Source organism: Tasmannia lanceolata, unplaced genomic scaffold, assembly GCF_043159265.1.
Source record: "Tasmannia lanceolata isolate RefF3 unplaced genomic scaffold, GAP_Taslan_0.1 ptg000023l, whole genome shotgun sequence".
Taxonomy (NCBI): Eukaryota; Viridiplantae; Streptophyta; class Magnoliopsida; order Canellales; family Winteraceae; genus Tasmannia; species Tasmannia lanceolata.
The window spans coordinates 14,499,322-14,522,500 of NW_027518700.1; the positions used below are offsets into that span (position 1 = coordinate 14,499,322).

The 23,179-nt window shown below is 38.6% G+C and overlaps 1 protein-coding gene across 2 annotated transcripts in view; it reads right to left on the bottom strand.

The window, feature by feature from the left end:
- Window positions 1-1,439: 1,439 nt before the first annotated feature.
- Window positions 1,440-23,179, bottom strand: part of LOC143855713 (uncharacterized) — a 37,901-nt gene continuing 16,161 nt past the window's right edge. For both annotated transcript variants that reach the window (XM_077365797.1, XM_077365796.1), the window contains 6 exons: window positions 18,710-18,874; window positions 17,198-17,353; window positions 11,984-12,064; window positions 11,791-11,852; window positions 11,492-11,622; window positions 1,440-1,787 (listed from right to left, as the gene is read on the bottom strand). In XM_077365797.1, coding sequence (XP_077221912.1) covers window positions 11,541-11,622; window positions 11,791-11,852; window positions 11,984-12,064; window positions 17,198-17,353; window positions 18,710-18,874 — 546 coding nt within the window. In that variant the 3' untranslated portion in view covers window positions 1,440-1,787; window positions 11,492-11,540. The remainder of the gene's footprint in view (window positions 1,788-11,491; window positions 11,623-11,790; window positions 11,853-11,983; window positions 12,065-17,197; window positions 17,354-18,709; window positions 18,875-23,179) is intronic.

Genomic DNA, 23,179 nt, shown 5'->3' on the forward strand with positions numbered 1-23,179 from the left:
TGATACTCCCAAAAGACATTCTAACTAGCAAAGACTACCACTTCACAACCCAAAAAAAAAAAAAAAAAAATCAAAAGGAGAGATACGTAAAAAGACACCAACACGTCAATTGGAGCCTTCTAACTCTATAAATAGGGTGTAAATCATTGAAAAATAAAAAGAAAAGCTCTCTAGTTTTCTTTCTCTCATTCTCAAGTACTCTTTGTCCATACAAATATTATTCTTTTACTTATTTTTGAGCTCTTGATTCATTGTGAATCAACGGGTTGCAGCCATTGATTCCATACAAGTGTCGAGTATTGTATCTTAGGGGCAAAGATTCTAATAACCAACTGCATTTTATTTACAAATGTCTATCCGATTGTTAAGGAATCAACTGTGTTATAAGACATTACCTTAAGTAATGCATCTTGCCCATTATCATCATTTCAAATTCTTTCACCGCTTGGCCTACTTCCAATTTTAAGACAATAGAATTTCCAATTTCTTTTCATAATCATCTGTCCTTACTTCATCATGTGAATCTCCGTATCTCCAATGGGTGTATATGATCGTGCATGTCAAAGATGTAAGCAAAGATCATCAAATATGAAGAGTTAGGCGATTAAGATCAATTCGGCTACAATTGGAAAAGAGGTATGTAGGCGTCATCAAATATGGACTCTGTGAAACCGTTAACATTATTAGCAATGATTTTCAGACGAGTTGGAAAAGAGGTATGTAGGACTGTTTGTTTAAGATTGTGACAACCGATTGTGAGCGCCAAACCGATTATTGGACTCAAATTATGTCTAGGTCCTGTTCGTTTGGGATTGTGGCATGAGTCCAATAATAGGTTAGGCCCTCACAATCGGTTGTCATAATCTTAAATGAAAAGGGCCATAATTTTGAGTTCAAAAACCACAATCGGCTGCCACAATCCCAAACGAACAGGGGCTAGATATAATTTTGAGTCCAATAATGGGTTTGGCACTCACAATTGGCTGTCATAACAGAGCCTTAGTTTATTGATGGTATGGCGTTGATTTTAATCTATTCCTTTGGATTGGTGTTAATTATGGTTTCAATTAAGTGCTTATGCACCCGGTCAGTAGAGGTTCCAATTAGGGTCATTGTCTACATAATTGTTGGGAATGTTATTTTTCAGGATGACCCTCCGATCTGGAATGATAAGCAGATGAAGGCCTGTATATAACCCAGAATAATTCAGCACCTAGCAAATTACTGCCATTACTCTCCTCTGGCCCAATACCATTATCTGTTTCTGCCATGATTTGCACTACCCCGATTACCTCCTCCCACTTAGTTTTTCCTTGTTTTTCAGCCTTTTATCACCCTCTCTAGTCTCTCCTTCACCCACCCTCCCTAGCCCTCTCTCACCACTTGATAAACTAAAATTCCATTGAAAAATTTTTCATGGCAGCCAAACACGCCTTAAATATTTGAATCCGAAATGGATAAAATATGGAACCTTACAAAAGATGGAGGCACTGCAATTGATCTCAAATAAATCTAGCACGTACTACAATCCTAGTAAAAGGACATGGAATTTACCATTTAAAAAAACACAGAAGCTCCAGAAAGAAGACATGTTGTCTACGAAAAAATATATCTGTGGAACGTATAAATAAAAGGCATTGCCCCAATACCTGAATAGTTGTGAGAAAGTTGAGCACTTGTTCCTAACAAAGGGCTTTAAACCCGCCAAGGCAAAATTTCTTGGCTCCAAAAGTACACACCGTGTTTAAAACACCAGATCCATATCGCACAGAACAGAATTACTGTGGCTGCAATGAAAAAAAACCAATACTGTTATTGACGATGCTCTGTTTCTTCTTCTGCAAAATAGGGATGCAAATCAGGTCCATTTTTGGGAATTTGGGGCGTTTTTACCATAAAATCTGGTCGGGTTTGGGTTGAATTCCAATTCATTTTTTAGCAAAAGCTCAACCCGACCCGACCCAAATTGCACTCCTACAGCAAAAGTCCAGACACAGGTAAAAGCTCCAGCGAAAATACTAAACAAAATTAGAGTATGAAAGATATTTTCCTAGTTTGTTTTTGGGATTTGGAGAGTGCCTAGTGACCTGGTTCACTTGGCTTTTTTCGCCACAAGTTTATTCAATCTTTTAAGATAGACAAACCAACTCACTTCACTTAAGTAACAAGTGGGGATGCTATATTTTACAAGTAATTCAGAATTAACACACAGATCACGCCGCGACCGAACATGGTCACCAATGGCACATCTTCCTCTTTTCTACCCATATCAACAATACAACGAACGCCTATGACATCCTAGGAAACCCTCCTCTATCTGCCCAAATATTATGCTTTACTTTGACGAAACGAAGCTTACCAAATAGATGAACCCACCTTCTCCAGCTCTCCCAAATGAGGCACTAGCCCATCACTCCTTTACTATTTCAACCATATTGGGCTCCTTAAGCCACTCATGAGCGAATCTAAATGGCACTAGGCCCCTAGAACCAATTGATGGTTCAAGCTTAATTGGACAATGATCACACGTCGGTTTCATCATGGATTCAAGGTATTCTGCATAGTTCAAGGAAACCTATAAACCAGTAGCCAGCAACCAAAAAACTATCCAACCTGCTCAAATAAGGTTCATAATGATGGTTGGACAGTGTAAATTCAGCACCTGACAATGGCACACCAAGAAGTTCTAATCTACGAAATCAGCAAACTTTGTCACGCAAGGAGTGGTTCTAGCTCTTGCATGAACCCCAGGTGATCAAGGTCTCGTCTCAAACACCAAGGCACCGCCCTCAAGCTTTTGCATCCAACTTCTCCCAAAAAGCCCTTCTGCTCTTATCAGCAAGGGGACCATAAACTATCATGAAAACCCACTAGAAATTGTCTGCAGATTGGCAGAGCCCAGAGCAGAATATATACCCCGTGGAATTCTTGTTCCATTTGCAGAAGATCATGGTTCTCGCCACAAGGATTCTCCTGAGGCACCAACCAGCTCCTGTGAGACCAACAATAGTTATTCGACCCACCACCCTCTTAGTCTCATGAAGATATTGATGGTTAGTTTCTACTTCAACAAGCTTTCTTTGATAACATCTCTCTTTTTTTATCCTGGCCCCCAACATTCCAACATGCAATGGCATTAAAAAATATTCCAACAAGCAATCTTCATGGGCACATAAATAATTGAATATAATCACCCACTTGTTCTCGCCTCTGCCCCTTCGAAATACCACAGTTGACTGTAGTGAAGTGCCATAGTCAACAGGTCATGGGCAATGTCCTTCGGATAAAGGATATCTCCATAATTCTCCCTAACCTGTGGATGCAACCACTGCCCAGGTTTTCCATCACATGCTACAAAACTTGACTCCTCCCCTCCTACAATTAACCTCTCAAGACTCTACCAAACCCCAAAAGGCAAACAAATGAATCGACGTTGAATATTTGAAAACAAAGCGACTCCAGTAGCCCAAACCAGCATTATTCCCTCCTTGAAGCAATGATGCTCCAATCAAACCCCCATGAGTGGTCAAACATCACCACCTCCCTGAACAGCTCGTCGAGAGCCTCAAATTTATACACCCCAAGCTTAGAGAAGCATATCGCATAGACAGCCAGAACAGCCCAACTCTCAAACCAGACAAAGGGTTCCAACTCTATGTCAGCCTCCGATGGGAGGACTACAAACACCTCCAATGTGTGCATAAGCGACACTTAAGCAGACCCCTTCAGCCGCCACCTAGGAAGCACGGGTACTCTCCCGGGGCTCCCGCACCCGCACCCGACACGTATGGGGTGCGGGTACGTCCGGGTACGCCCCGGGTACGTACCCCATTTTTAAAAAAAAAAACAAAACTAGTTCTGCTTCTTCCTGCTGCTTCTATTTCCTCTCTTGTACTTCTCTCTACTTTCCTGTAAATGTCTTTACTATTTTATTGCCCATTTACTTAAGATTTACATGTAAATAACGGAATACCCCCCTTTTGGATTTATTAAAAATAGTTTCAACACCCAAATCTAAAAGGAAAAAAAGTCAACTCTCCAGTTCTAGTACAAAATTCAAAGAAAAAGAGTCGGGTCAAAATTTTAACTTTCTTAACTTCCAAACGGTGGGGTATTTTTCAAATTTTAAAAATTCATAAAATCTATTTTGTCTAAACATTATTAAATCCCAAAAGTCCGATAAAAAAATCTCATAATTTGGTCTCTAAAAATTATTCATCTTGTCAGGCACTGGTCAACACACTGGTGACAGACTTTTTTTTCTAATGAATGATGTATTGATGCCTCATGTTATGAAATATGGAACTTAATCACTTAAGAAATGAAGAATAATATTAGAATTTTCCATTTTGGTGATGTTATTGTTATTTGATTGCTCTACAATTTTATTTTATTTTAATTTTTATAAATATATAATAAAATATTAAAATATATTATTATATTCGGCGTACCCGAACGTACCAGCACCTGTTTTTTTGGCAAATCAAGTACCCACGTACCCGTGTCGTGTCGTACCCGCACCCCGTACCCGTACCCGTACCCGTGCTTCATAGGCCGCCACTCTCTAGTCCCCCATCCTTCCAAAATATCCACAAAAGTGGACCAATAGCCAACAATCCCTAGCAAACATCTCTGAAATCCTTCTCATCCACCGTGTTCTTCAAGATCACCACCGAGTGTTAGCAGGCCAACTATTCCCATACGCCTCCATGAATCTCATATCCAACCCCGACCAGCAACCACCTCTAGACCCTGCCAAAGGGAATCCAGAGTTTCCCGAACATCCAATAAGTGGATGAAAGTCGTTGCACAAATGTAGGATCTCAGACCAGAGGATAGACATCTACGAGGGCCCTCGGGAAGTTCCCACATTAAGGTGGGGATTAGTGATAGCTTCTAGTTCTGGGGGATGAACATCCCCATCTACCTTGGACCATCACTTCATGCATATTCTACACTGAATATGGTACCTAATATAGTTCAAAAAACGACACAGGGAGCACTCCATGTCACATTTTAGACCATCTTTAATTGCCGCCATTGATTTCCAGACCCGCTTCTCACCTGGAACTGAATAGTTACCCATTTGTCACATGAGTAGCCGTGAGACACCTCTGATTTCTACTCCCAAGCTCCTTCACACAAGGTTTAAAATGTCGGTTTCAGTGTCGGTTTTTGCCGTGGCTGAAATACCGAAATTTGGTAATTAAAAAATAGTCGGCCCTGTTCCGAAATTTTGTAAGTAACAACACAAATTTCAGAAAAAAAGAAAGAAAAATAGAAATGGCTGGAATCTGGGCCGACACCAAAGTCATGTATGTTTGGTGTCGGCCCTGACCAAAATCTGGAATTTCGGATTTCAGATTTTTTGTGTGGCTGCTCTCTCATGCAAAGTCCCTAGCAAAATGCAAATCTCAAATAAGGTTACGTAATGTTTCTTTGGACCATGTTCTGGCCTAAAACAAATTTTAAAGGTAGATGATTTTTTCACCCCTCTGTAGGATTTTGCGCCCTGATTTGACGTCAAAAAGCGTTAGTCTGCCCACAATTCCGTGAGCAGGGGGGCGCATAATCCTATAGTGGGGTGTGAAAAAAATCATCTCCCATCATCTTATCTCAAAAGAAACGTAGCACTATGTGACTTACTTTGTGTCGGTTGGGGCATTAGCGCCCCAGACTATGTGTCCAATGAAGTCTCCTGTTTACTGTTCTAATGAGACGAGGTTCACCATAAATTTCTTTTTGATTTTTCTAGTAGCAACAAGCAAACAAGGGCATTTCCGTTACCACTGCAAAACCCTTTGCTTAGTATGCGCTCGAACTGGAGCACGTGCTACAAAAACCCTGCATTTCCTCGAGCTCAGAAACAATGGCCGCCTTAGAGATATTCATCTCCCACGCTTGCCGATATTTACATTGTGGCCCATCAAATGGACGGTTTGGATCATCCGATGGTGTGGGCCGTAAAGTATTTTTTGAGAAATACTAAATTATGCAAGGGTGGGATTACGACTATCACCTTCGCTTGGTCACTTTTGAACTACTCTGTGATCCAACACACAAACACATGAAAGCTCACTTATGAACTACTCTGTGATTCAACACATATACACATGGAAGAAAGAGAGACTCCTCCTATTTCAACCCTTCAATCAATTCTAAACTGATTTGGGTTGATTTTAGTGAGCAGGGTTTTCATATAAAAATAATTATAATTCTCTAAGAATATTAACACACAAACAGAAATTGGAAAAAAAAAAACGAACATGTTTTTGGGAATTATTAAAGTCGATGGCTAAAGATGCCTTTTGGAAATAGAAGAGAGCAGTACCTTGTAATGTGCAGACCTGCAGTGAGAGAGATAGCACTCGATGTTAGGAGGAAAAAACTTGGCTTTCCAAATCTATAAGAAAAATTTGGGAAAACTCCTGGTATATCTCAAACACAAATTCGATCTAAACCGTTTATCATAGGACTTAGAGAAGGAAAGGGTTAGGTTTTGAATGCCTAAAATCGTGTTGTTGATTTTTCTTTTAATTAATTTATTTATTTTTGTGTTGTGAGCGAAGGAAAGGGTTAGGTTTTGAATGCCTAAAATCGTGTTGTTGATTTTTCTTTTAATTAATTAATTAATTTATTTTTTTGTGTGTTGTGAGCAAAAATAGGAGAGTGATATCTTTCTATAGTTTTGCTTCCCACTCCCTCAAGGAGTCCCACCAAAGGAGGAATCCTTATACCTGTTTACAACGACGAACTCGTTGAGTTTAATTTCTTTCTAATATTTTGCACTATGTGACTTGGAACCAATCAAATAATTCTTCCACTTGGACGGTCGTGACAAGGCCTAGATAGAGATTGTCAAACTTGCAGCCTATCTCACTTCAACTCACCACCTCTGCAGCAGTCAGTTCAACCAAATTGAAATAATACAATTATTTCCCTTGTATGCTATTTTTCGTTTTTAGAATTATCTCTTGTTCCTATAACTGCAAGAAGCAACAAAATGTCGATAAGACCAGCATTAAGTCTTCAATGCAAACACAAGACATTGCACAGCGGTGCTCATGTGCTTTCCTATTAATGGTGATGGCAAGGTATTATATAAATCTTCAAGTTCGGCCTTTCATGAACAGCGAAAATACATAATGGATTTACTCGCCACTACACTTGTGAGAACTAACATGTAACATTATATCAGTTCCTTCTCATGTCACATTATATCAGTTCCATTTGTTGCTTTGAATTCCTGAAATGCGGAGTTCTTCAGTAAAGCCATGAATGCAAACTGTAACATGTTTCTTATGTGCAAGCTACAGTTGCTTCAATTTTAGGTGTCAATTTGAGTGCCAGTGCAGAGTCAAGAATGTGATGGGATGAATTATAATGTGAAAAGTTAGTGCTTTATTGCGACCCGTTTGATAGATAGGGAATGGCTTGTAATTCTTTCAAGCTGTGGTATTTCCTATGTTTAGCAATGACTTCATGAGGCAAGAAGAAATTTAACTGTACCATATATAATGCCCCAATTCCATGATTCTTCTGGAGTTATTAGGTCGTTTAGGGAAGGTGTTGGTTTCTTGGGTGGGAGGAAGATCAGAGAGTTCATTGAGTGTCGACCTTTGAAACTCAAGGTGTCATTTCTATTAGCCACTTTGTTAGGTCTCTCATCGTGGATGATGATGGTCAAGCTCTTATGGGCCTCATTTGGAAATATCCAGGTCCTGCCAAAAAGCAAGCATTGCGTTGGTCTATGGCCCTGGAGAAGATAGACCCTAGATTTTCTGAAAACCCAGATGGTTTCTGTTGGAAAACAGATGCATCTTATGTAAGGAGAGTGAGGATTTCAGCAATCACTTTATTCATTGTTCCCTGGCGAGGAATATTTGGAGCTCCATTCATGGGTAGTTTGGTGTGTCCTTTTGATTTGCCTTGTGTACTCGTCTCCTTTTGATTCTCTCGTGATTAAAGCCAACTCAGTCAATGTCATTTGTCGGGTTCAACATGGTACGAAGGTTGTTGATCCTATTGAGTAGATCCTGGACCTTGTTGATGTGCATGCCACGTCGTTCCAACATGTCATCCGCTCTGCCAATGGAGAGGCAGATCGGCATGCTCACTATTTTACAAATCTCATCTTCGGGGATTTATCGGCGAGGGAAAATATTGAGATATATAATTTTTTCTGTTTTTTTCAGGTTTACATCGGGAAAAATAGTAAAAATAAAATTATTTTAAAATATTAAATATTAAATATAAAAATGTTAAAAGTTTAAATAACGCCTTTCTCCAACAGCTTAAGCTTTTGGAAAAGTTGGTAAGTTAACATGGTATCAGAGCCAAAGGTCTCGAGTTCAAACCTCCCGGATAGCAAAAATCCACATGCGATGGTCGGCCCAAAGTGGGACCACATGTGCCACGTGTTTGCCAAGTGGGCCACACGTGCGGGGGAGTGTTAAAGTATAAAAGATAAATAATGCCTTTCTCCAACAGCTTAAGCTTTTGGAGAAGTTGGTAAGTTAACAAAAAAAATATATTTTTTAATCGGAACAGATAAGTTCACGGATTATAAAATCCAATAAAATATAAATAAATAAATTTATATTTAGTATAAATATCAAATTAAATACATATTTATATTCACTAAAATGAATATGAGTAAACTTCTATGTTCTTGCAGAGCACAGAGAAGTTCCACATGTATAAAACCCAAAGCATGCAGAAAAAAAACCCAACAAGAAGTAGAAAAACCCAACGAAAAGTTTCCTAATCGAAAAACTTCTTTGTTCTTTGCGAGAACAGAGAAAAACCCAACAAAAAGTAGAAAAACTTTTTTGTTCTCAGAAAGAGCAGAGAAGTTCCACAAGCAAACAAAACCAAGGAAATTGAAAATAAAAAATAACCACAATAGGAAAAAAAAAACAAAAATAACTAACCTCCTCCTCTTCTTCTTCTAAGGTTTTAAGCAAATTTGGTTTTCTTAAGGAAAGCGCCAAGAAAGAAGTTGAGTCCCAGACGAAAATAATGTTTTCGCTCGTAGGTTTTATGTGAATTGGTTTTACAAACTGAAAAAAAATTAGAACGTCGCGAATCGTGATAAATTAGTTTTAAACGTGTTTTAAACGTTTAAACAAAAAATGAGCAAATTTATCGTGAGATTTTCAAAATCTCGCCGATTTTTGTGACATAGAGAGAGATAGAGGCGTATATTTATCTCACCCCTTGAGGGGTGTATTTTTTTTTTTTTAAATGTTGACCCTTACTCAACTCAGTCAAGGGGCCCTTTCCTCTATTACTTCAACAAAGCATCAACATTCAGTGGATACTAAATCATCCATTAGTCCTCGTACTATTCAATAATTTCAAAAACTCTGCTAATTCTTTTCCACACGTCCCAGTAAGTCACTTAACCGCTATCATTTTTGGACGCTAACACGAGTGTCGCGTGTCGACACTACCATGGATACAGTGTCGGACACAGCAAACTCCCACAATTTGGAAACTGGGACACGGCTAAAATACATAGTATATATAATCATGATTTGTGAATATGGATTCATGAGTCAAGTTTCAACACGAATGCATCTAAAAATCTAGAAACGGTGACACGTACAAACATACAAAATTACTTATTACTATCATAATTTGTAATAATATATATATGACATTCACTTAATAAAATAATAAATCTTAGAATTAATCATGTAATACCCGGTAAAAAAAAACATTTATTATGCATAAAAACTATTCACATGTTACTACTCCCCTCAGTTTTTCCTATAAATGGAGCAGCCAGGAAGAGAGAAGAAAGAGAAGAGAGGAAAGGAGAGAAAGAAAAAGGAGGAAGAGACGGAGAAGGAAAAGGCTAGGAGAATCACTTCTCCCTAATTGTTGTCATTTTCAAGGTCAAGCATCTTTAAATTCCCACTTCTCAGGTTTGATAAGGCAGGTGATAGCTAGACTCGACTGGTATCTTTTCTCAATGAAAGTGATAAGGGATATGATTATATGTTGTTTTATTCAGATATTTCTTATCTGTTTTACTTCAAATATTCATTGTTTACATTTGAGAAATATCAAATCATACTTGTTTCAAAATGATGAAATGTGTTTCATTCTGGAAAATGAAATAAAATGTTGAATTTCATATGCACGAAAAGTTTGAACGAAAATGAGAAATGAAAGAAATGGAAGAGGTAAATGTGCGATAGTCTCTCTCGCGTGACATGTTTGTACCTCTGAGTCGTCGACTTACCCAAAAGTGGAAGCGGGCCAAGTCCAAAGCGGACAATACGAGGGTGAGACGGATCGTTACAGGAAACTTCAGAAATATAAACAGTTGGAAACTATTGGGCTTTAAATGGTTTGTTTTACTATCTGGTTAAGTTGTTTCTCTAAAAAAACATATTAGTATTAGTTTTAAATTCACATTATATTCTACACAAAATACTGCATATTTTTATAAAACTGTCTCTTATTATTGATTTCAGCTACTTGTTGAAGTTTCTGTATACCTGCTCTCCTAACCCACTTTTGCTCACCAGGATTTGAAAATTTGGATGCAGGAGTATTTGTCAATGAGGAACCTTAGTTATGAGAAGTGTGAAAGCAACTTGAGGAAATACGGAAATGATGAACCTAGTCAATCTCCTCAGATGTAAAAAGGTTTTAAATATGTCATACTTGGGATTTTTGTATGTCATACTTGGGATTTTTGTAAATTCAGGATGTATTTTAACCTTTCGCTATGTAATTACAGGAATAAATATGTTTTGTTGCCCATGTACTTTAACCTTCAGCTATGTAATTACAGGAATAAATATGTTTTGTTGCCCGTAGCGATCCGTGCAATAAAAATTCGGGTCGTTACAAATCAACTCTAATCTAAAACAAACATGAGATAATTAAATAGCAACGCATTCATCAATTCAGTCTAGTTCTCTTCCGTCTGCAATATACAACGAGAAAGGGAGACCAATATGACACAATGGATATAGTATTGGAATAGAGTTTGTTTAGGGTTCTAAGTTTATGGGAGGGGCTATAACAACAAATATTAGTTAAGAGGAGTTTATAATAAAAAGAGGTAAACACAATATTCAATAATAAAATACAATTTGGCACTTGACATAGTACAAAAACGTGTCCACACGCCAACATTTTTTTTAAAATTGTATTCACACGCCCACATTAAGTCTAACACTTCTAGCAATGCATTTAAAAGTGTCCAAAGGAGTGTCAACACACGTGGACACATGTGTCATGCCGGCATGACACGGGTGTCAGCAATAAATGTCGACTAAATCATAGCTTAACCCTCTCTAAAACATTGACAAGAATGTTGTTAAACAGTATCCAGAAAAGCTAACAACTTTACAAACATCAAGCAAGCGTTCATGATGTTTCTTCGCATGTTTAAAGTACTCAGACAAGAATCAGAAAGATAATTTGACGAGCAATTGCAGTAATGCTTCTTAAGGAATAACAAATATACCTTCATTCTCAATATCACAAATGCCTACATCCAAATACCACAAGGCACTCTACTTCTCAGCATGTCGGCGCTTAGGCCTCCGAGGTGCAGGGATTGTATTGGCACTCCGAGTAGGTTTCCTTGCCGTTTTACTACAAAGTTGTCCACAAGAAAAAACAGATGGAAACATGACCTCAAAGTGAAAATCATCATCCAAAGGAAAGGACTAAAATGAAATGGGGTTGGGAGTCCCCAATGAAACTTATCAAAAAGCTATTACCAACTAAAATATAAATACAAATAGAAAAAAGGAAACTGACCAGAAAATGTCTGAACACAACTTGTATAGAAAGAAAATTGGTAGAGCCAACAAAGCAGAGGCCTACAATGATTGAAATATGACCACGTCAGATACATAATACAAATTAAACTGTCAAGAGAACAAAAATGAAATGACTACTACAGTAAACACAGTTATCAAGGTCTACACACAGAATCTTAACTAGAACATACCGTAAACCACACCAGTTCTTTAGTTGCAAGAGGTTTTGTTAGCTCATGTTTCTTCAATTGTTCCTGGACTGTCGCCTGGACCTACAAAGGAATCAAAGAAATACTAAGAGAGGTCTCAATAGCACCAAGTTTTTATAAAATTAGAGGGGAGGGTGGGGGGAATGACGGAGATGGAGAGAAAAAGGGCCAGGGATAGCAAAGCTTTTGAATTGATTTTCTTGCATTTACCAAATTGAGAAATTTGACAGCATACCAAATTTTACATAAAATCACGATAGCACCGCAATAGTTGGTAAAAAGAAAAAAAATCATCTTCATAAATTGACGCTAGCAGACAAATTATTGTAAAGTGACCAAAACCAACAAAAATTTACAAAAAAAAAATGGTAAATAATTAATGAATTTACGTAAAGATCGTTGAGAACTGGGACACAATACCGTTAATTTTTCAATTTCCAAATAAGTCGTACATCTCATATTCCTCTTTGTGAACATCATACAATTACATTTGAATTTTTTTTGCCTCCTACGGTGAATAATTCAGGGTCCTTAAATGAACCAATAATATTTCTATACACAAGAAGATTACCATATGGTCAACCAACTAAGGAAGACAAACATTGAAATCAGAGGTCATGTAATCATGTTTGATGTGCAACTAGGAGGTATTTCTTTTGGTCATTAATTCATAGGCATAAAAAGATTGGTCTTTCTTTTTTAACATATATAATGCATACTAATTCGTATTTATATCATAATTTGTATGATTCATTTGATATTCTGACATTTGCCAGTTGAGGATGGACGGTGATGTCTTATCATTCAAAAAAAAAGGATGGATGGTGATGTCTTGTGGAGAACCCTGCTCTTCTCCAATTTAGGAGCATTAATACGGTGAATTACTACAGCATCTCTATGTGGTCTATCTAGGTACATCAGATATGATTAATTTGATGCTAAGTTCTTTCTAATGAGCAATGCCATTGTTTTTCTTGTTCTTCTTCTGTCTATCTCTCTCTGTCTGGTATATGCAATTGGGGCTGAAATATAGCTAGGCATGCAGATGAGCCAGAGAGGGTCAAACATCTACCTTGGAAATGGAGGACCTTAAGGGCTCCGGATCGAGCATTTACCTTTAAATGTCCCAATCATCAAATGATTTCTGCTTGATGAGTCACTGGTGTTGCATTTTATTGTCTTAAGTGGCGATTATAGAGGAATATCGGAACTAAATGTCTTCATCATTATAATTCATGAGTGAGCATTTGAACATGCCAAATAGTTCTGTTCATATCTTTCATAAAAATAAGTTTAAGTGTTTAACCATGTTCCCATCAATAACTTTGATTCATGAGAAGTCTAAACTGAAATATCACAATTATCTAACATAATACTCAAATAATAGCTCTTTAGAAAAGTCAATTTATTAGAATCTGGCCATTCACCAAAAAAAAAAAAAAATTAATGAAATGCTTATGGTGTCGATTTCTTTGAGGAGTCCACCTCTAAATAAAAATGGGGCATTGGAGATGGTTAGGGACCAGATCAAAGAGTCAACTGAGGCTGAAGTGTTTGCTCTACAAGCCTACAGCTTAAACTTATTTTATCTTTGCTTATTGATCATTATCAAGTTTCTTTCACCAAGCATGATACATCCTTGCAGGATTTCTAACGTCATAAGGTTTAAGATATTCATGATTCTTAAAATAAGTACCTTCACTGCATGAGCAAATTTTAATAGAGGTTAGCAAAAGGCTTGAACATGATCCCACAAGACCAAGAGCACTTGGGACTGTCTCCATGTATCAGTCAAAAACATAGGCTTCCACTTTGAAAGTTATCCTCAATAAAGTCTAGTTTGGAAAGCCATTCACATTGGTTCATTCATTATACCAAGCTTTTTTAACCAAGTGGGATCTGTCCTTAGAGGCCTACTAAACCAATAAGGAGGTGTGTGATGGGGATCCAGACTCAGGATTTCGAGTATACCAACGGCGAAGGAGACATAGGGACAATGAGTTGACTTCAATCTGGATGGACGACCAGATTCTTTGATCCAGATGTTTCAAATCGACTATCCGACGGCACAAATGATTGACAGATGATGCAGACACATTTCAAATGCCCGACTCGTCTACATACACTATCAAAGATGATTCCTATATCATGCGGACCCTTTTGAATCTTAGAATTATTATTATTTTTTATTTTTTTGAGTTTTTCTTTTAGTTTTAAGGAGCTAAAAGAGTCTTTTATGAGTCTTTTTTAGTTATAGGGGGTAATAGGGTCTTCTTTTTGCATCAAAATAACTTAAGTTATGTGAGCTATGGTTGTTTTAAATTGGCTCTGCACATGTATTACGAGATTTTAAGTGGGAACATGTCTTTTAAGTCATTAGAAAAGGGTAGTTTGGTCCTTAGGGTTTTTTATTTGATTTGATATAAATACTTTATGTTGGGTCTGTAAAAGAAAACACTACTTTCATTTTGCTATGAGATATGGAGAGCTTCTTGGAGAAAAATGGCTTCATCTTTTACTTCTTTGTTAATGAGATGCCAAGGATTCTTTGGTGAGATGCCAAAGAAACTCACGGTGTGAAGCCTTGAGATAAGTAGCAGAAATTTCATTTGAAATCTCTCGAAATCCAAAAACGTAATATTTTATCCCGTCCAAAATTTCAGAGAAATTACTGAAATTGCGGCGGTAATTTCGGCTGAAATTTCGGGATAATATTAAATAATGAATAAAAAACCGATTTTTTTTGTCTTATCCCTTAAATTTAGGCACGAAATTTCAGGAAAACGAAAACGAAATTTCGATCGAAACTTTGTAACGTTTCGATTTAACCCAATTTCGATTTCGTCCTCGACCGAAACCCGAAATTTCGGATTTCGGTCAAAACTTAAAACCTTGACTTTTATTACTTGTCATCTATTGATTTACTATTTTCTCTGTTTTTCTGCCATAACCCATCTTGCCAAAACCCTAAACCTATTGTTAGAAGAAGAAGAGGATATGAGAATGAGAGAAAGAAAGAGTGAGTTGAGGATAGCTCCCCCTCACTTATGTATTTATATAAAGAGAGGAGCACAATGACAGCTATGCCCTTAGGCATCAACACACACATACACATACTTCTAACACCTGTCTTACTCAAAACCCCTAGAAGACCCATTAAAAATAATTCACCAACCCTAGAAACACCATCCCAATACATTCATGCTTTGTGCCCCTTTCATTTTGTCCAAAACTAATTTTACTCCTTCCTGACACCCTTCGACAACCTCCCAGCATATGTCTACACCCATCCAAACCTATCATAAACCTTGTAGCAATTTTTTTCTAACCTAATCACCTATTTTAGGACCCAAGCCCTTAATTTTTACTCATCCCTTTCACCCATATTTCCTAACCCCATAGTCTACACCATGCCGGTGTCCTTCGACAACTGTCCGGCTTGTGTCTGTTACTCTGTTCAACTCGAAACCTACCCAAAAACCCCTTTTGAGGTCCAGAACCTTCGGCATAGGCATATTGCTATTGTGAGACCTTGTAAGATTTCTTACGTGGATTGGAATGCATTTTGGGGGGTTATTGAAATTTCTTGTTTACAAGAATTGTGACTTCTTGGAATTCTTGCTATTTGTCAATTGATTACATACTGAAATTTAGTCATGGATAATCTTAAAATCTCAATCGTTTAATCATTTTCCATGGTTGAATCATAGAAGTTATTACCGTCCTACATCAGTGTGCTAAACCAATATTTGTGATCCTTTAAAAGGCTTAATGAAGTCAACAAAACCTCCTCAGTGATAGTTAGGTATGCCATTCACATTGACTCATTCACTACCTATCTCAGAGGCAAGTGCAAAGAATGAAACTAAGTCATCCTCTGTCCTCAAATCATCTCTTGCTCCATGGTCCAATTACACAAACACCTCATAGGATTGGTCATAACGTAGCATTCCATATTATCTGATCCTCCAAGACCATATGCACATGGGACTGTCTACATTAGTGTATAACAGCTGCTAACACTTTGGAAGTAAGCCTCAACAAAGACAATCTAACCTCCTTAGAGATAGGTAGGGATGCCATTCATAATGATTCATTCAGTCCCACCATTTCTGAGGAAAGATGGAAAGAATGAAACTAACTCTTCTTATGCTGTCAGCACACAATACGAAACAGAATGTCTTCAAATCATCTCCACCTCCATGATCCAATTGGCAAACCTTGGTAGGGTTGGTCATAAAGGAACTTCCCGTATTACTCTCCCAGAAATCCTAGATTTATTTCCAACGGTGTTCCACAAATCAAACAAGACCTAGCTGAGAGATCAGCTCATTAAATTGAACTGGTCACTTAAAACTTGTTTCTCATTACAAGGCTCTAAAAGGACAGGGCGGGGTAGGAATACCACCAAACATAAGTGTGGAATTATACATAAAACTTAAGTGCATCTTTCCTGTTGCAGAAGGCATGGCCAATATGAGCCATTACGAAATCGTTGTGTCACTTGAATCATGACCCATCCGAAAGGAAAATATGAATCTAAGAAGAATCATCCATAATACTCAAATCCACAGATCTGGCTTCACTTTTTCCGCAGTCTATATTTCACTAAACCCCTCCATCCCCCTACCAATGGAAGATAAACAATACCAATATCAAACAGATATTCTCTCAAACTTTGAATAAAAGAAGATGCCTAAGAAATCCAATCATCACCGTCACACCACAGCGTTATTTTGAGGCAACCGGAGTATATAGCAGTCATATAATGTCCACAGAAGAGAGTGAGAACACTTCCAAGTCAGGAAATAGCCATTTATTAATGGTTAGTTAATAAATAGCTTTTCTTTCTGCAAACAACATGTTTATCTTCATAAGATAATTTTTTTAACCACATAGAAGGTTCCAATAGGCCTTCGTCATTAGGTCTCATCAAGTGTAACTTTAGTTGCTGGTCTGTTGTATTTTCTTAAGGTGATTGTAGTCAATTGAAGATGCATCAGATTTACTATTTCAGTTATTCTTGGACTATCTGATAAAGTGGCTACGAGCCTTTTCCTTGTGCCTCGGCAAATAACTTGGACAAAAAAAACCCAGAGGAAACCTCAAAAATATGGACTTGTATAATGAACATAGAGAAGCAGAATTTAGAAATAAAGGATATCACTGCAAATTAAACAGTAACCGGGAATCTACCTGATGATGGTACACTGTAGCTGATTTAAGAAACTTCCCAGACGTATAGACTACTTTGTCGCTATAGGGCTTCAGAACGACCCGTACTTTATGAACATGAGGTTTTGTGAAGGTGGCAACTTGGTCAATGTATGGGTTAGAAACCTTCTTGGCTTCCTGTCATCAAATGAAACAATCTATGAAATACATGCAGTAAAACAAAGCAAAATGACTCTCTCTCTCTCTCTCTCTCTCTCTCTCTCTCTATATATATATATATATATATATATATATATATATATATATATATATATATGAGGAAATGGTTTGTGTGCAGCTGCACAGATAAGCTATCTGTGCATGACTGCACAAACCATAATGGGGGCCACATTTGTGGGGGGATCCAAAGCATTCATTTGGAAGACCCTTCCATGGATAGGGTGTGTACCAAAAATCAGCCCTATAGGATCATCCTAACCCAATCAAAGTTGAAGGGGAAAAATGGACAGACACTGTTTCTGCGCATTTTTTCCCTCCACAAATGGCAGGGTTAGGATGATCCTAAAGGGCTGATTTTTGGTACACACCCTATCCATGGAAGGGCTTTCCAAATGAATGCTTTAGATCCCCCCAAAAATGTGCCCCCCCCCCCCCCAATGGTTTGTGCAGCCATGCACAACTAGCTTATCTGTGCAGCTGCACACAAACCATTTCCTCTCTCTCTCTCTACACACACACACACAGGAAATGGTTTGTGAGCAGCTGCTCAGATAAGCTTATCTGAGCAGAGCTCACAAAAAATGGGGGGTCCACATTTTTTGGGGGATCCGAAGAATTCATTTGGAAGGCACTTCCATGGATAGGGGTGTGTACCAAAAATCAGCCGTATAGGATCATCCTAACCCTGCCATTTGTGGAGGGGAAAAATGGGCAGAAACATGGACACAGTGTCTGTCCATTATCCCCTCCACCTTTGATTGGGTAAGGATGATCCTATAAGGCTGATTTTTGGTACACACCCTATCCATGGAAGGGCCTTCCAAATGAATGCTTTGGATCCCCCAAAAAAATGTGCCCCCCTAATGGTTTGTGAGCTCTCTCTCTCTCTCTCTCTCTCTCTCTCTCTCTCTCTCTCTCTCTCTCTCTATATATATATATATATATATATATATATATATATATATATATATATAAACGGGGTAGCGCAGATAAGTATCTGCGCTACCCCTCAAAATGTCATGTGGGCCCACATTGTTTGGATGAACCAAAGTATTCATTTGATAGGTGCTTACATAGATAGGGTGTGCACAAAAAATCAGCTCCATAGGATCATCCTAACCCTTCCATTTGTGTAGATTAAAAATGGACAGATTTGTGGAGGTTTATACCCATCCATTTTAAGTAGAGAGAGAGAGAGAGAGAGAGAGAGAGAGAGGCCACTCAATGAGCATCATTGTACATCTGAATCACAGTGATGCTTCATGTAGCCATCTAATATATTACCCAATCCAGGCACAGGAAAATGAAAAATACCTGGAAGTATGGAGTTGTCAATTCCTGTACTTTGAGAATATGTGGCATGAGGGTACTCTTGGATGCATTATAAAATTCGATGGTTCTAGTAGTTGCTGATTGCATGTATGGTCTAACAAAGGTTATGAATGCCACCCATTGTTCCTTTAAAGCAGGGATCCATCTCTTCACATGGTAAATCAGAAAATAAAGAGAATTGTTGAATCAATTCATCTGAAATTCTCACGGTAACCATTTATTAAAATAATATGAACGCCATTAAAAAAAATTAAATAATATGAACTTCCAAACAGACAAAACAAGAGAGAACAATGCACATAACAAGGGGATTTCTTACATGAAGGGAAGAAAGGTAGGCAAAAAGCAAGCATCCATTGTTTGTAAGAAGATTTGTAAATCCATAAGTAATAGCAGTCTTGGCATTGAGAAATTTGAGGTTGAGAATAAGGCTCTCTAAAGCAAGTGCCTCTGGAATTTGGTAAAAAGATGACTATTTGGCGTAGAATCATTGAGGACAAATATGGGATGGGTTCGCATGAGTGGGATTGTTGGGTAGGGACACTCATAGGAATATGAGCTAGGGGACACAGCATGCTATTTGTTCATCTCGTCTCAAGTTTAATGATAAGATTAGTTATTTGGTGGAAGGTTGGAGGGTATTAAATTTTAGAAGGATTTGGATTTTAGTTTATCAGTTTGGCAGGGATGTCCAACCATCAGCCGGGGGACTGGCTTTGCTCATCTTGTGATAATTTTAAATGGAGGAGTAAATGCCGACCGTGCCATGGGAAAAACAGAGGTAAAGTAGTGGAGAGGGAAAAAAACAAAGTCAAAATGAGACAATTGTGGCAATCGAGAGACTGGTACTGCTCCTCTTGCAATTACTTAAATTTTAGGTGGCGGAGCAGATGTCGCTGGTGTGAACAGAAGAAAAAGCGAAATACATTAACCCCAGCTGAGCCGGCTATTGAGACCCAGGAAAGAGACATTTGGCCGGACTCAGGACTGACCTCCCCTTTTGTTGAAGGAGGAATACCGTCCCTTTCGATCTCTGGCCCAGAGGTGAAAATGAGGCTTAATATCCTAAATGCGTGTCTAGTAGGAAAAAGAAAAGACCCGGCTATACCCATCCAGGATCTATGGCTTTGGGCGAAAAATTGTTGGGATATCCTACCCTTCCTTGCCCTTACCTCCTATCAAAGGATGAAGTCCTATTTATGTTTCGCTCGGTGGATATGGCTACCTAAGTCCTAGCTAAGAAAGAAGTGGCGTGTGAAAAAGTTCTAATTTCCCTCGCCGTTTAGAACCAAGATTTCATCCAAGGGTCTGAGGAGCTATGGGTCAATATCTATGGCATTCCCCTACATGTCTGGGCTAACATGGAAGGTCACCATAATCATTGTATGAGTTTCGTATCGGTCAAGATCCTCGCACCTAGATGGAAACTGAGTTACCCCTTAGCCAATTTATGGATATCTGCCCACTGTTACACGGTGGGTATTCTGATTCAGGAGTCAAAGGGGCCTCAATCTGCAATTGATTGTGGGGATTCTTGTTTACAATCAACCCAAGGACCCTTCCTCCCTGTGGTTAAGCCTCTCAACCTTGGGTTGGGAATCCTGGCCGGCCCAATGGTGGCCAGGGCGGATAATTGTCCGGTGGAAGACCGCCCGGAGCCCATCCAGAAAATTCAAAATAGAAAAACCATTGTTCCATCAGAGCAGGACCCCCTATTTTCAAAATTCAAACCATCAGGAGTATGGGCGGGAAAAGTACAGGGTGCCTTTCCCAACTCTGGCTTCACCTTCCCTTCTTCTTCTGACCAATTGAGGATGGCTAGGAAAAATTCTAGATTTCAAAAAGCTGTCTTTAGCCTTTCATCGTATCGAGGTACGACACCTAAGGTTTGTACCGTCTCTGGATGAACATCTGGGACTGCCTCTAGCTTCCTTTGGTCGGGCTAGTTGGCGTGGGTTTAGGGAGTGTTGCAGGAGAGAGGTAGAAAAGTGGAAAGATCTATTAGAAGGAATCTTATTTTGAGGTGCAGAAGATTATCGTGGAAGGATGTCTTGAATGATGACTGAGACTGTCTAAAAAGTCTAGGGTACTTGGAAAAGTTATGACGGTGGAAAGATTTTGCCAGTAGAAGGGCAGTAACTCATTTATGGCGCCTTGGGGCTTGGGAAAAAGTGGAGTACCATGTTAGGGGCCTTGCTAAGGAACGGTTCTTGAGGCTTACGAAAACTAGTAAGCTTTGTCTTATTATCCCTGGCATTTGAAAAGGCAAATCTTTTGGTCAGGGAGTTATGGCGCTATAATCGAGTGCACCCTTTTGATTATTAGCTTAGTTTCCTGTGCGTTATGAGGGTGACTTTGGCCTCTAGGCTGTCTCTATCATGCCTGATCCCTTACTTAAATAGTGTGTTGGTCATCCTAAGCATAGGTAAGCACAATATTAGCTAGGTTAGGAAAATGGATGATTCTTCTTCTTCTTCGAACCCTCGAAATTTCAAAAGGCTTCAGAGAGGGTTCCCGGATTGCCCCGAGTGGTTCCAACATCGGCGGTGGGTTCGTAACTTGAGATATAATAGAGCAAAAGCCTCGGTGGAAGCTCCCACCATCCCTGAACAAGTTAAAAGTATTATTAAACATCAATGGAAACAGTTTCAGGAGGATTATAAGATGATTGCATGGGAATACTTTCCCTTAACAGGTACATACAATATAAAGGACTTTTGTCTACCAGTTTACAAATTTCTGTTTTTCGTAGGTTGTTTGGAGGTCGCAAACACCTTGAGGGTTATAGAATGGGAGGCGAAGCAATCTCTTTGCACTAGAAAGATAAATGAGTTGATAGCAATCAGGATGAATCCGGTTGAAGAGGTTCCCTACCCGCAGTTTGCCTCAGATTTCTTCCCTGAAGATATGGATTTGGAATTGGACATTGGAATTTTATTGATGGAATTGAGAGAGTGTGTGTGGTAGCTTTTATGCCAGGGTTAGTTCTGATGTTCTGATGACTTGATTAAAAAGGTTTTTTGGGGTGGTTCCATGGGAACTGGTTATTAGGTTCTGACTCGATGAAGAAAATGTATAGATGGTAAGGGCATATAACAAGTCTCTTTGGGTAACAGTTTCTAGGGTTGGGATTTTTTGGTGACCAATCTTCATTGGTTCTTGTTAGATGTACTGTACACGATTAGGAGGGTATACTACTCATTGTATTTATATAAATAAATATATACGCACACACATTGGTGATGGGGAGAACCAACCATGGTTTTAAATTTCGACCGAAATCCGAAATTTCGAAATTTCGGATTTCGGTCAAGAGAGAAACCGAAACGTTCCGAAACCGAAATTGGCGAAACGTACCAAATTTCGGTCGAAATTTCGTCACTTTCGGAGAAATTTGAAAAAAAAGACATTAATTTTTTATCCCTTTCCCAAATTTCAGCCGAAATTTCGGCCCAAAAAATCGACATTTCGTGTGTCTTTACCAAATTTCAACCGAAATTTCGGGATTTCGGCTGAAATTTCGGTTTCGGCTAGGTCCGAAATTTCAAACTATGGAACCAACTTTCTAATTTTCACATTCTCCTCCCACTCTCCATTCAACATGGTATCAGAACCCTAGGGTTTCGGCGCCTTAGGGACCACTCTTGGAAGCTGCCTACGCCATCCCTACCAACTGCATGATGCCGCCCCATCCAAAACCCTAACCCTAACTCCCAACACCCTAACTCCAATGCCGCAACCCCCCATATCTCTTCCTACATTGCCGCAACCCCCCATCCTACGTTCTACATTGCCAAAAACCCACCATATCTCTTTCTACATTACCGCTCCCAGCTGCTATCTTAATATTAATGAAATATGTCAATTTTCAAAAAAAAAAATTAGAAGGATTTGTGTCATGGGAATCCTTGTTAAGCCATGCCTACGCGAGCTTGTATAGGTTACTTGTGTCATGGGAACTCTTGTTATGAGATGCCTTTGCGAGATTGTATAGGTGACCGACCCATAAAGAAAGTGAGTATTAACAAGTCTTACTCGGTGGACAGGGGCTTGGGAGTGATATTTAGAAGAAGAAAAAAAGTCTAAAGATGACTAGGAATATCTTCTTTTGGTCCTTGGTATCTTAGGGAGTGTGTAAGTGTCTCACTATGAAATACAAGGATCCGGACTTCAGATCATTGCAGACGTTTCTTAGTAAGAATTTTATGTTCTTCTTTCTCCTTGATGAGGGTCTAGCTTTCTCTATAGCTTGTGTTTGGAAGGGTTTGTGCCCCAAAAAATGACTTAGGAAACAAATAACCTTCTCTATGTAGGATCATTTTTTAGACGACAATGGAGGGGGCAAACTTAGCACATGAGATGCTAAAGAAGAAAGAATTGCGACTTGATAGTTACTATGTTACATTTTGAAGAGAGGAGGAAACCATATTTTATTCATTGCAAGGCAATGTA